The 11,895-nt window shown below is 51.8% G+C and overlaps 4 protein-coding genes across 4 annotated transcripts; 3 read left to right on the forward strand and 1 right to left on the reverse strand.

Annotated features, from left to right (window-relative positions):
• Positions 1 to 1,601: 1,601 nt before the first annotated feature.
• On the forward strand, positions 1,602 to 4,289 carry PGRI_070860 (uncharacterized protein; the record flags this gene model as incomplete). The annotated part of the gene is made up of 2 exons (XM_040794800.1): positions 1,602 to 3,238; positions 3,293 to 4,289. 2 exons carry the CDS (start codon positions 1,602 to 1,604, stop codon positions 4,287 to 4,289), a joined length of 2,634 nt encoding a protein of 877 aa, XP_040648041.1.
• Positions 4,290 to 5,261: 972 nt separating this feature from the next.
• Positions 5,262 to 7,257, forward strand: PGRI_070870 (carnitine O-acetyltransferase CAT2; the record flags this gene model as incomplete). The annotated part of the gene is made up of 3 exons (XM_040794801.1): positions 5,262 to 5,298; positions 5,412 to 7,074; positions 7,125 to 7,257. The coding sequence occupies 3 exons, from the start codon at positions 5,262 to 5,264 to the stop codon at positions 7,255 to 7,257; spliced, it is 1,833 nt and encodes a 610-aa protein (XP_040648042.1).
• An 866-nt stretch (positions 7,258 to 8,123) lies between these two features.
• On the reverse strand, positions 8,124 to 9,724 carry PGRI_070880 (Lectin C-type domain protein; the record flags this gene model as incomplete). The annotated part of the gene is made up of 2 exons (XM_040794802.1): positions 8,124 to 9,598; positions 9,646 to 9,724. 2 exons carry the CDS (start codon positions 9,722 to 9,724, stop codon positions 8,124 to 8,126), a joined length of 1,554 nt encoding a protein of 517 aa, XP_040648043.1.
• A 395-nt stretch (positions 9,725 to 10,119) lies between these two features.
• Positions 10,120 to 11,408, forward strand: PGRI_070890 (Sec62 family protein translocation protein; the record flags this gene model as incomplete). The annotated part of the gene is made up of 3 exons (XM_040794803.1): positions 10,120 to 10,546; positions 10,611 to 11,167; positions 11,223 to 11,408. 3 exons carry the CDS (start codon positions 10,120 to 10,122, stop codon positions 11,406 to 11,408), a joined length of 1,170 nt encoding a protein of 389 aa, XP_040648044.1.
• Positions 11,409 to 11,895: the final 487 nt, after the last annotated feature.

Genomic DNA, 11,895 nt, shown 5'->3' on the forward strand with positions numbered 1-11,895 from the left:
TATATCTCATTTTTCATGCCCAAACAAGGTCATCCTAGCAAATTACCTGCATATGCAAGTTTCTAATTAGGCCTAGTACATATACACAAGGAACAGGTAATACAAGACACTCTGGTTAGAGAATCGACATGTGGGTTGAATAGAAAAAAAAAGAATATTTTTGAAAAGCCATGATTTATTTTTTCTCTCTTTTCTTTTCTATTTTTTTTTTAAAAAAAACTAGATGCATGTCAAATGTAAGTACACACACATCTTACATGTAGATATGTCAAATGTACACAATCCCCGCATGCAAGATAGAAAAAGAGTCTTGGCCACGCTAAACACATCTCTCACCGTTTTTTTCTCCGTCTCCCAACTTTAGAAATTTCTTTTAAATTGATTGTGGACACTTTCCCACCTAAAACGCCTTCTTTCTGCACACTCCCATCGTCTCGTGCTAGGTCGCGCGATCAACCGCTGATCCTGCAGCTCTGGCCCATTTCGATTTCTTTTGAACTGTTCCACCGCCATTCTGTTCCCTTATTTCTTCCTTCTATTTCATTCTTGCTGCCCAACTCATCTTTTTTTTGGATATGGACTACCGACGACTACAGCATTCATACCCGCCACGGCCCTCGCCTTTGGGGACCTCACAAGAACCACGCGATCCACGACAGTTCGGCGTGCCTTTTACCGAGTCTCAACCAGAGACCGACAAACCTCGCACATACCCTTCTCCCTCTTCGAATACCACACCCTCTCCGTCGCAGCTCTATCAGTCAACCGTTTCTCGAACAAATACTCGAGATACTTCCAGCGCATACTTCCCGAGAAATGGACCAACACAAGCACATCGTCGACATGGGAGTCTTGAGACGAGGAATCATGAACAAATGCATCGAAGGAATAATTCACAACCTCAGGCTGTTCGATATCGTGAAGGTAGGCCATATCTCTCCAGAAGGTTCCCCCCAGATTGAGGATTCCAAGGATCGGACTTGTGCCGTGGCCTCCACTTTTATTGCATTTCCCTTTTTGAGAATGTGCGACCGGAGGAATTAGTTTCTGTAGTCATCGGACTCAATTCAAAACCACACACATCAAAATCCCCTTCCAAAATTTCCCCCTTCTCTTCTCCCCAAATACACCTGCCCCTGATGGATTTTCCCCGGTGGCGCAGATCGACTGGACGACAGCTCGGGAGCGCTAATCCAGGTCAGGTCTAGCGTGTCCAGAGGAGCCCCTGCCTCTTTGGGACTAGCGTGGGAGCTTCCGGAGTCACGGGTTCTCCTCGATCTGGCCCTTGCTTTCCCTGTTTGAACTGTTGCTCACTCGTTCACAGGGCTCTTAGGTTCTTCCGTTATGAATCATACGCCATCACAAGAAAATAAGCGTCGTACTTCCCAAGGCAGCAGTGGAAGCCCTGGATTTCCTGGTAAGCATCCGACCTTGGGCCCGAGAGCCCCGTGCAACCGTCCTCTGTCGCGATACATTTTGATTTCGTCACCCCGAATCGGGGCATGCGCGGTCATCTTGGAATTATACCAACACAGCTGCTTACCTGAACCCATATGATAGGTCCGAACGAACAGTCCGCACCGGCATTTGGGAACCGTCAAATGCCACCCCCATCTCCTCCACACTCATATTCCTCGCGAGCACAAACCAACGCGCCCGGGGGGTCTTTGATGTCGCGCGATGTACCTGGCGGTCAGGCGCACCGACCAGGCAGCAGCATGTCGATTTCCGCGATGTTAGGTACCGACCCGGATCGACCTGCGCGAGATCCTGCACGGGAATCTGCGCCGTTCTTTTCGCGACCACCTTCATCGTCAATATTCGGTAATGCACCATCATCATCTTCCGCCGCTATGTCCCCACCCACTGCCCCGGCAAGACCCTCCCCGCTCGATAATTCTTTCTTCCGTCGTTCACACACACCGGAGAAGTCATTCTCTAAACCTCAAGGCGCGCGTACGTACCGATCTGGGTCGGGTGGGGGTTCTAGTCTCCCGGCTGGAGAGCAGTCGGTATTCGGAGGTGTCACACGCTCGTCGCTCTCACAGTATCCTGAGAAACCACACTCGACGCATCCTTCGCCTCGCATGTCCACCGCAGAGCCACCGTACACCGAACCTCGTCGCATGAGTCTCAGCGGCCCGATCGCTCGGCCCAGTAGTCAGCCACCCCATGCAGACGCACCCACACGACCCCCCGGCTACAGTCCGATCTCCCAGTCCGAAGGGGTCGCGGATCGCGCCTTCGAGTCCGGCCCTCGGCCTGCATCTGGGTCGTACGGAAGCCATGATCCACAACATGGTCGGTTTGCAAACATGTTTGGCGAGCGGCGCTCGGAGGATACTGCACAGCGAGAGCGAGAGCGAGCTCCAGCTCAGGGATCCGATACCAAGTTGGCCCAGCCTGGATCATATCGGTATGGCTCCCACTACGGTGAACGCGACCCGCTCAATCGTCACCAGAGCGGCTCTACATGGGACCATACTCGCTCCCACCCTCCATCGCCGGAGAGTAAGCGCTTCCCTGCACCTGAGCACGGGTCAGGTTTCGGGTTTGGGGCCATTCAGAGCTACACTAAATCACTGGGGTCGCAACCGGGCGGACATAGACAATCTCAGATCTCTCTCCAGTCTCGAAGTAGCCAACCAACTCCCCCGCCGTCTCACGATCCATATATCAGACACCAAGGGCAGCCTCCACGGATAAGCTCAACCCCTGCTATATCCGCATCGACAGCGGCCGCATCCTCGGGTCTCGCAGCCCTAGCTGATGAGGGACGACGCAAAGGAAGTGAGGAGCTGCTTCATCATCGCAACCTGCTGGCCGTTGGTGTTGATGGGAAACGCGGTGGCCGTGCGTCGCCCCTTCCCCAAGCTGTACAAGGCGCTCAAGCTCCTTACCTTGGACCCGCTGGAGAGCCAGCGATCAAGAATGAACTGGGGCGAGTGTTCTCTGGTATTGGCAGCGGCGTTGGCGGTGTCACCGCGGCTACTGGTGGCAGCGGACCATCGACACCATTGGGCTCTAGTCCTTTCAAGCGCGATAGCCTCACAGGTCGCTCGAATGGAGATGGGATAGATGATGCGTCTAAGCTTGCTCGACCATCCTCTGCAGCCGGCAGACGGTCGAGAAAGTCGCGCGACGAAGAGCAGATGGAGCTTGAGGCTAATGATGCCCGAGGCATACTATCAGCACGTAACGCTCGTCGCTCTCGACATTCCCACCACCATCACCATCAGTATGTTCTACCCAACTAGATACACATTTCATCCACATGCTAATATTCCTCTAGCCACCACCATCACCGCCACAAGGCAGACGAAGATGCCGCTACCCTGAGCTCCCTTCAGCGTCCTACCTTCTTCCATCGAACATCCCCAGCGGCTCCTTCTGCCGCACACCATCACCACCAACATCACCATCACCACCATCACCATGTTCCTCGACCAGCGATCATTCCGGCTGCATCTCCTATCCGCGAGCCCCGTACTACGGTGAACCTAGAGCCGTTGCTTTCGAGCGTGGCTCATCTTCCTCGGCACCATCTTGGCTCAACGCTCTACACGCCTCGCATCAGTATCCCTACAGCCAAGTCCTCTTTGGAAAGTTCCAAGTTTGGATATACAACTACCCCCCAACCCCTTCCCCGCTTCGAACAGCGAGAGAATTGCACATTCACCGTCCGAGTGCCCCGTTTCCGAATCAATCAATCTCACCGAGAGGAAATTTGCGCCCGGCGCGCCCTCTGGGGCACCGGTGTTTACACCGACGACTCAGATCCTGTGGCGGCTGCCATCCACTCCGGCTTCATTCGCGGTGCGTGGGGCGAGGACGTGGACGAGTCAATGCTCGATCTGGAGATTAAAGATAGTTACCAGCACGCCCCTCCGCCCGAAACTACTAAGGGCGATTCCCCGACTAAGGGTCCACGCCTACCACCGATACCGCCCGCGGACAAGGACTTGCACATCACCCTGCTCGTTCTTCCCCGCGTGGCGCAGTATGACAGTACTCTCCTCTTTGGGTTGAAATCCCGGAAATGGGACGGTCGCCACGACGGCATGAGCTTTAAGGTCCATGCCGTGGACTGGGTGGACGAGGGGGTTGCCCGCGGCGAAGAGCGTAGCGGCGAGGCCCGTCGCAAACGTCTCCGCACACTTATGCAGACGGGTCGCATCTGCACAGGCCCTGCGATGGCTAAAATTGATGAGCTACGTCGCAACGGGGTGCAGGTACCTCGAGCTCTTGATGACCAGGATCAGCCGGCAGCCGTGCAGCCAGTCTCCTGATGGCCTGGGCTTTGACCATAAGCTCCAGATGTATGACTTTGTTTTTTTGTTTGTTTGTTTTTTTTTCTCCTTTTACCCGCCCTCGTTGGTGTACATGTTTTTTGTTCTCTTTATTTGGCCGGGTCAACGGGATCGGATGAAAGGGAGGTTTGATTTATTTTCTTTCCATCTATATATAATCTATGTTTTATTTTATTGAGACTGTGTAGAACATACTACTCCAGTTGTCCTTATATACCCCATACACATAGTACATCCGCTAGAAGCTCTCCCCGCACGATCGCCCGGAGAACCGGAGTATTGAAGTTTTTAGGGTATTTTGTTTTTTTATGTATACATTTTGTGTATACAGCCTCCTTTTTCAAGGAGAATGATATTAAAATATTATAATGACATTCTTCATACAAAGTCTCTCCTGACCACATCTTCCTTGTGACTGAAGATCAACTGGGAAATGGACCGAGGCTCATCGGGGTATTGTAATTTCTGTATTAATATACCTTCAAACATATGCCGCGTTTAGATGTAGTCACACAATTCAATTAAGAAGCAATAAATAAGAGAAAAGGAATAAAGGTATGAATTAAATTATCTATCAGTTCTCCAAACTACAATTCATCTCATCGCTTTTCCATTGTTTCCGAGGGAAAAGAACAGGACTTTAAGATACAAAGACCGATCTACCCCGTACGGGTTTTACCGGCTTCCCCGCCAGCCGAGGTCGGTATCTCTCCAGTACTTCGTCTTCTTATTCTCCTTTCAACTTCACGTTCACTTCTCTTCTACACCAAACAATCTCACATATAACCAAAGGGATGTTCACTGCTTCTGCCCGAAGCCGTCTTTCCACCCTACCAAGGCAACGCCTTCCTCCGAACCCTCTCCTCGCCCGCTCCGTAAGTAGTTATGCAGCTATGGATTTCTGTGAAATCTCCTGGAATCAATCCATTGACTCGCATATAGACTCTCACAATGGCCCCCCGACGAACAGCATCTTCCGTCCCTGAGGGTGAGTAATTCATGCGCCCGGCGCAACGCGGGCAATCCCTCCCCCCCCCCCCCCCCCCCCCCCCCCCCCCGTCCACACCGAAATCAGAATCAGACTCGCTGACAGAAGAATAGGATACAAGGAGGATCTCTCCAAGGGCAAGATGCTTCGTTTCGAGGAATCTCTCCCCAGACTTCCCGTTCCCTCACTAGAAGAAACCGGCCGTCGGTACCTCAAGTCCGTCCACGCTGTCGTCTCCGAGTCCGAGTATGAGCGCACCAAGAGCGCCGTAGAGGAATTCGTCCGCCCCGGTGGTCAGGGTGAGACTCTGCAAAAGCGTCTGTTGGCTCGTGCCGCCGACCCTAAGATCAAGAACTGGCTCTCCGAGTGGTGGAACCAGGCCGCCTACCTCGCCTACCGTGACCCCGTCATCCCTTACGTCTCCTACTTCTACTCCTACCGAGACGACCGCGAGCGTCGCAACCCCGCCAAGCGTGCTGCTGCCATCACCACTGCTGCGCTCGAGTTCAAGGCCAAGGTTGATGATGGCTCTTTGGAACCCGAGTACCTCCGCAAGGAGCCTCAGGCCATGAGCTCTTACGAATACATGTTCAACTGCTGCCGTATCCCCGCCGAGGGTGCGGATTTCCCTCGCAAGTACCCCGCTGCTGAGAACCAGCACATCGTGGTGGTGCGCAAGAACCAGTTCTTCAAGGTTCCGCTCGTCGTGGACGGTCAGCAGCTCAATGTCTCTGAGTTGGAGAGGCAGTTCCAGCGCATCTACGAGACCGCCCAGCCTGCACCCCCCGTCGGTGTGCTGACTGTTGCGGACCGTGATCACTGGACTGCTGCTCGCAAGACCCTCGTTTCTCTCGACCCTGCCAATGAGCTGGCCTTGCAGGATATTGAGTCCGCTGGCTTCGTGCTCTGCTTGGACGATGCCCGCCCTGTCACTCTGGCCGAGCGCTGCTCGCAGTACTGGCACGGTGACGGCTCCAACCGCTGGTTTGACAAGCCTCTGCAGTTCATTGTCAACGACAACGGTACCGCTGGTTTCACCGGTGAACACAGCATGATGGACGGCACTCCCACCCACCGTCTTAACGACTACATCAACAATGTCATCTTCAACAAGAAAATCGACCTCTCCGCCCAGGCTGTGCGCTCCCAGCTCGCCGACCCCAAGCCCATCAACTTCAAGCTGAACGACGCCGCCAACGAGGCCATCGACTTCGCCGCTCAGTACCACCGCAAGCAGATCGGCTCCCACGAGCTAGTCGTCCAGGCCTACCAGGGCTACGGCAAGGGTCTGATCAAGAAGTTCAAGTGCAGCCCCGACGCCTTCGTCCAGATGACCATCCAGCTGGCCTACTTCAAGATGTACGGCAAGAACCGTCCCACCTACGAGTCCGCCTCCACCCGCAAGTATGCCGAAGGCCGCACAGAGACAACCCGCACCGTCTCCGACGAGAGCGTCGCCTTCTGCAAGGCTCACGAGGACCACACCACCTCCCGCGAGGAGACCGTTAAGCTCTTCCGCGCTGCCCTTGCCCAGCACACCAAGTACACCCAGGAGGCTAGCTCCGGTCACGGTGTCGACCGTCACCTGTTCGGTCTGAAGAAGCTTCTCCAGCCCGGCGAGAAGTTGCCCGAGCTCTACCAGGATCCCGCTTACACCTACTCTTCCTCTTGGTACCTTTCCACCTCCCAGCTGAGCTCCGAGTACTTCAACGGATACGGATGGAGTCAGGTAATTGACGATGGTTTCGGAATCGCCTACATGATCAACGAGAACAGGTAAGCACCACCCCCCTATCCCTTCCATGCATATTACTAATTCTTTCCAGTCTCAACTTCAACATCGTCTGCAAGCGTATCGGTGCTGAGCGTATGAGCCACTACCTCAATGAGGCTGCCACTGAGCTTCGTGACCTCCTCATGCCCGACCTGGCTGCCCAGGCCGAGAAGCCGAAGCTGTAGATGTGTCTTGCATATACCCGGTTTTTGTTACTTTTAGTGCTTTGGGATTTTTGTTTCCAGCGCCTGATAGATGAATATATCTTTGTTTTTGGACTTAGAATGTCTTGTATCTATACTTCCTTGTTATTGTACACAACATGCCATGATTTGTCTCTACCTTTACGTTCTTGTTCTTTGGTAGATAGCCTGTAAACACTGAGAGCTAAGGGGAAGCAAGTATGATCTATTATGCTAACTACGGCCCTACTGAGAAAGAGTTGACTGACCGACTCGACCGGGTCGCGAAGTAGACTAAATACATATTATGAGGATCCCACGATCATAAAGCAAACTGAGCTTAGGTGAGGGCACAAGGGTTGCTTGTGGTACCAATGGTAGGACCGTCGACGATACTATCACTGGTGCCTTTGGGCTCACCATCGTCGTCGGTAAAGGTAGCCTGAGGATGCTGTTGTACGGTAGTATGACTGGCGCTTTGAGGGTCATTGTCTTGGATGTCAGTTGTCGAGGCAGCGCCATGGTGGTAGTTTCGATAGAGACACGTTCGTCAAAAGAGCGAATATGAAAGAGAGAGACGAGAATTTGGAGAGAAGTTAGGAAGTAAATAAGGTGTCAGTTTTGAGCGTGTAGGTAGAAGTGAGATGGATAATGAGAACTTCAATAATAAGGCTCGGGGGTACTGCAGGAGGTGCGGCCAGACAAGTCCGATGCCAGAGCGAGAAGATAGCAGGTTATAAATTATAAATATTAAGTGAACTCAAGTCAGTATATATATATAGCTTTTAGGGATATAAAATCTCCAGACAGCAACTTCAGATTGTGCTGAGCGAGTCATCACCAAGATGACTCCCAGTGAATAGATTATCTCATGAGGGAACACCTTCATATTCCCACCCACCAATGACACGCTTTCTGCGCCGGGAATTGCGGCGGTTGGCGTTGCACTTGACAAAGAAAGTCAAGGCTGTGATGATAAGAATGATAATACCCGCAATTGCGGCGACAAGGACAGTTCGGCGCTCGAGCTGCTGCGGGTCAGATGCGTAGGGACAGGTGGCCCCATAGCCACCGGATACCCAGCAGGAAGTAACATCCATCGAGTTGAAGTTCACAAAGACCTCTCGAAGGACGGGGTCTGTGGAACCCAAATTGATCTTTGTCTCTGGGAGAGAAAGAAGATGTTGGTAGAGATACGTGTTTTCGAGACCGGTGCGCGGTACAGCGAAGGTCGATCCTGGTGGACAATGGTTCGACACGTGGGAAAAAGAGTCGGACGTGTCTGACAGGGCCCAGGAGAATGGCAAATCACCAATTCGGCAGGCACCCCGTCGCTGCTCAGTGCAGTTTGTGGATCGCCAGTGGCCGTTGAGCGTTAGATCCATGATCGCACAGCGGTCATACTTGGGATCACCGTCGCCGCCGGGATACTTTGCATCGTGTGGTTCACCGATTGCCCAAGCCCAGGATGAAGAGAGGGAGACATTACGGTAATGTTCAATTTCCTGGTCTGCAGTTTGACCAAAGAGGGTGGTTTTGAGCATTGGCGAGAGACCACAAGCTGTAATGTCAGAGAGAACATTCGATAGCGAATGCATCGTCTCATCTGTGGAAAGACCATCAGGGACAGGAAGATGATTTGATATAGCCCATGATGAGTTGGTTTGGGATACGCGTGTGAGCCCAGGCTTATACAGACAGCCTGAAGTGAGAGTGCCGTTGGTGGTTGCGGAGACCTTCACGTCAGAAGCCATGTGTCTGGGAGGAAAGACCGAATTACCTTCGGTAGATAGATTGTAATGTGCTAGCTGGGGAGCAATAGACCCATATTCAATGAGCACTCGATCACGTTTCGCGAGCTGAATGTATTTTGATGACGGCCAGCCATCTGGGGTACTCTGTTCGCCCGCTGCATTTTCATGAACGGTAAAGTACTCTGTGATAGGCATGTAGCTCTGCTCGACCCTATACCATGACTCGTTCAGATTGCTTCGGTCCAAGGCAAGCTGAGCCGGGGTATAGATAAAGTTACTAAGAGCCTTCCCAAGGATTGAGCCTGCTCGTTCAGGTTCCGATGGTAATTGACTTCCCGATATGGTAGAAGCAGGCTCATCTGGCGTGGAGTCACTTGCAGCGACATGGAGATTGAGAACAAGATAGGTCGTGTATACGGTCAACTGGTCGTTTGTGTCTCGGAAATAACCAACTAGTACTTCCGCCAAGGTGTTGGGGTTGAGGCCGTCGGTGCACTTGAATGAGCCTAGCTCATAGAGAGTGTGTTCATGTGAATCATCATCATCATTACGGGTGGGGTTCTCTGGAGATGCAGTCTCTCCAGATTTAACTGGAATAGACACCGGACAGAAGGACCAAGTCCTACGATTGACCGACCAATATAGATCGACGACAAGACGTCGGTACCCGATTGATAGTAGATTTGAAAAACATTTCGCAGCTTTTTCTCGATCATAGATGCGGTTTCCGAAGCAGGCAGCGGACACTGATATAGCAGGGTTCGTCACATAGTTAAGTGGAATTTGACCAGCGACATCTCTTTCGCTCTAAGATATTATGAGAAAAGGCGTGATTTGCGAACCAAGATAACATACCAGTATGACAGCGACCCAAGTAGCATTTAACAAGGTAGCTGAGGAGTCATATATAGACATTGAGAATCGACATGGAAATAGGTCTGAAACGCATGTTCATTGTGAGTGACGTTCATTGGAGAAGAAGATTAAGCTGGGGAAGTCGGGAGGGCGGACAAATCAGCTGAGTCAATCTGGCCACTTCTCTTTCTTTTCTCTTTCACAACTCCCTTTTTCCTTTCTCTCTTCTGCTTTTTAATTTCAATTTTAATTCAAAATGGCTACTCCTGGCCAACCAAGCCCAGAGCAAATGGCGGCCATGCAACAGCAGTTCGCCGCCGAAGCCGCCAAACGAGGGATGACGCCGCAGCAATTCGCCGCAAAGCAACGTGAGCAGCTGGCTGCCGATGCCGAAAAGCTCGGTTTGACTACTGAACAATATGTTGCGCAGTTGCGCATGCGAGCAATGCAAGCACACCAAGCGCAACAGAAGCTCCAGGCTGAACAACAGGGTCAAGCTGCACCAGAAGGACAACAAGCTCAGCCCGCACCCCAGCACCAACACACAACCACACAGCAGGTTCCTGTGAACCCCAACAATCCTCCGGACCCAAAGGCGATAGCTGTGGCCAACTGGCTGCGGTCGCAAAATCTCAAGCCACGTACATGTATCATGGACGGACAGCGCAAGGACATGTTCAAGGGTGAGCAGCGAGGTCTCAATACATTACCAGAAATCCTCATCTAACAGGTCTCTCTTTAATACAGTCAAGCGCGCAATCCGAGCCATTGAATCCCCTGCCTACGCCAAAGCCGCCTCAAAGAAGAACTCCCTCCTCCCCCCAGTGACCGACCGCGCCTCCGCTGAGAACGTCTTCAAGCTTCTTCCGCTTTCCCTTCTGGCTCTCCGAGTGAGCAAGGTTGATCCCCATGAAGGACACAACCATGCCAAACCCAAGAACCGCACTAAGGGTCTATGGACCGTGAAGATTGAACAGCACCAGGAGACCGATCCTATGATGCATTACGTTTGGTTGTACGACGGTCCGCAGTGGAAGCAAAAGGCTATGGCCGCTGCCGTTGTTGCGGGTATTTTCGCCGTTGTCCTCTTCCCGTTGTGGCCTATGATTATGCGCCAGGGAGTGTGGTATCTGAGTGTTGGTATGATGGGACTGCTGGGTCTCTTCTTTGCCATGGCTATCTTCCGTTTGATTCTATTCTGCATTACTGTCTTCACCGTGGCTCCGGGTCTCTGGCTATTCCCCAATCTCTTTGAGGATGTCGGATTCTTCGACAGTTTCAAGCCTCTATGGGGCTGGCAAGAGGTATGTGTCTCTCCATTCTCATATTCTCAATATAGTACTGACCCTTCAACCACAGACAAAAAAGAGCAAAAAGGCTAGCAAATCCAAGGCTAAAGCCTCTGCTCCCGCTCCAGTTACCGCAGCTGCTCCCTCGACAAACGCCCCCTCGGCAACCACAAGCTCTGCCGAGCCCACTTCCACCCCATCCACAGTCGCAGCCCGACGAGGTTTGACCGCAAGTGTGGAAGAGGTGGAGGAGTAGTGCTGCTACGTTCTGAACAACATTCAAAGCCGGTAGATCATAGGTCGAGCGCGCATCAACATGGGATGCTTATTTTAAACCATCCATGAGATTTGTATTTTCGAGATTCTTATTCCATATTCGTGCTGGCGTTCTGGGCCTTGCTCGTAACAATTGATATCATTCGAAGGCCTTTATTTCTCTTCCTGTCTTCATTCCATTGCGCAACTTCTCTTTTGATTTCATGTAGATGTTGATATATGGCCAAGAGCATATGCTTTTAGCTTTGCTACAGCATCAAATACATGTAGGCATATTGTATCATTTTGTATTCGAATATTGCAGACAGTATATATGTAGATAATGAGATCCGGTAATATACAGGCTCAGTTCCATGTCTTATGCTCAATACAAATCCCCCGTAGATTATAGACCCCCAATAGAATATAGAAGACAGAGAATACCGAGTTCAGAAGAGAGGAGAGAAGAATGGCTTATGATGCAAAAA

Source organism: Penicillium griseofulvum (genome assembly GCF_001561935.1).
Source record: "Penicillium griseofulvum strain PG3 chromosome Unknown contig_94, whole genome shotgun sequence".
Classification (NCBI taxonomy): domain Eukaryota; kingdom Fungi; phylum Ascomycota; class Eurotiomycetes; order Eurotiales; family Aspergillaceae; genus Penicillium; species Penicillium griseofulvum.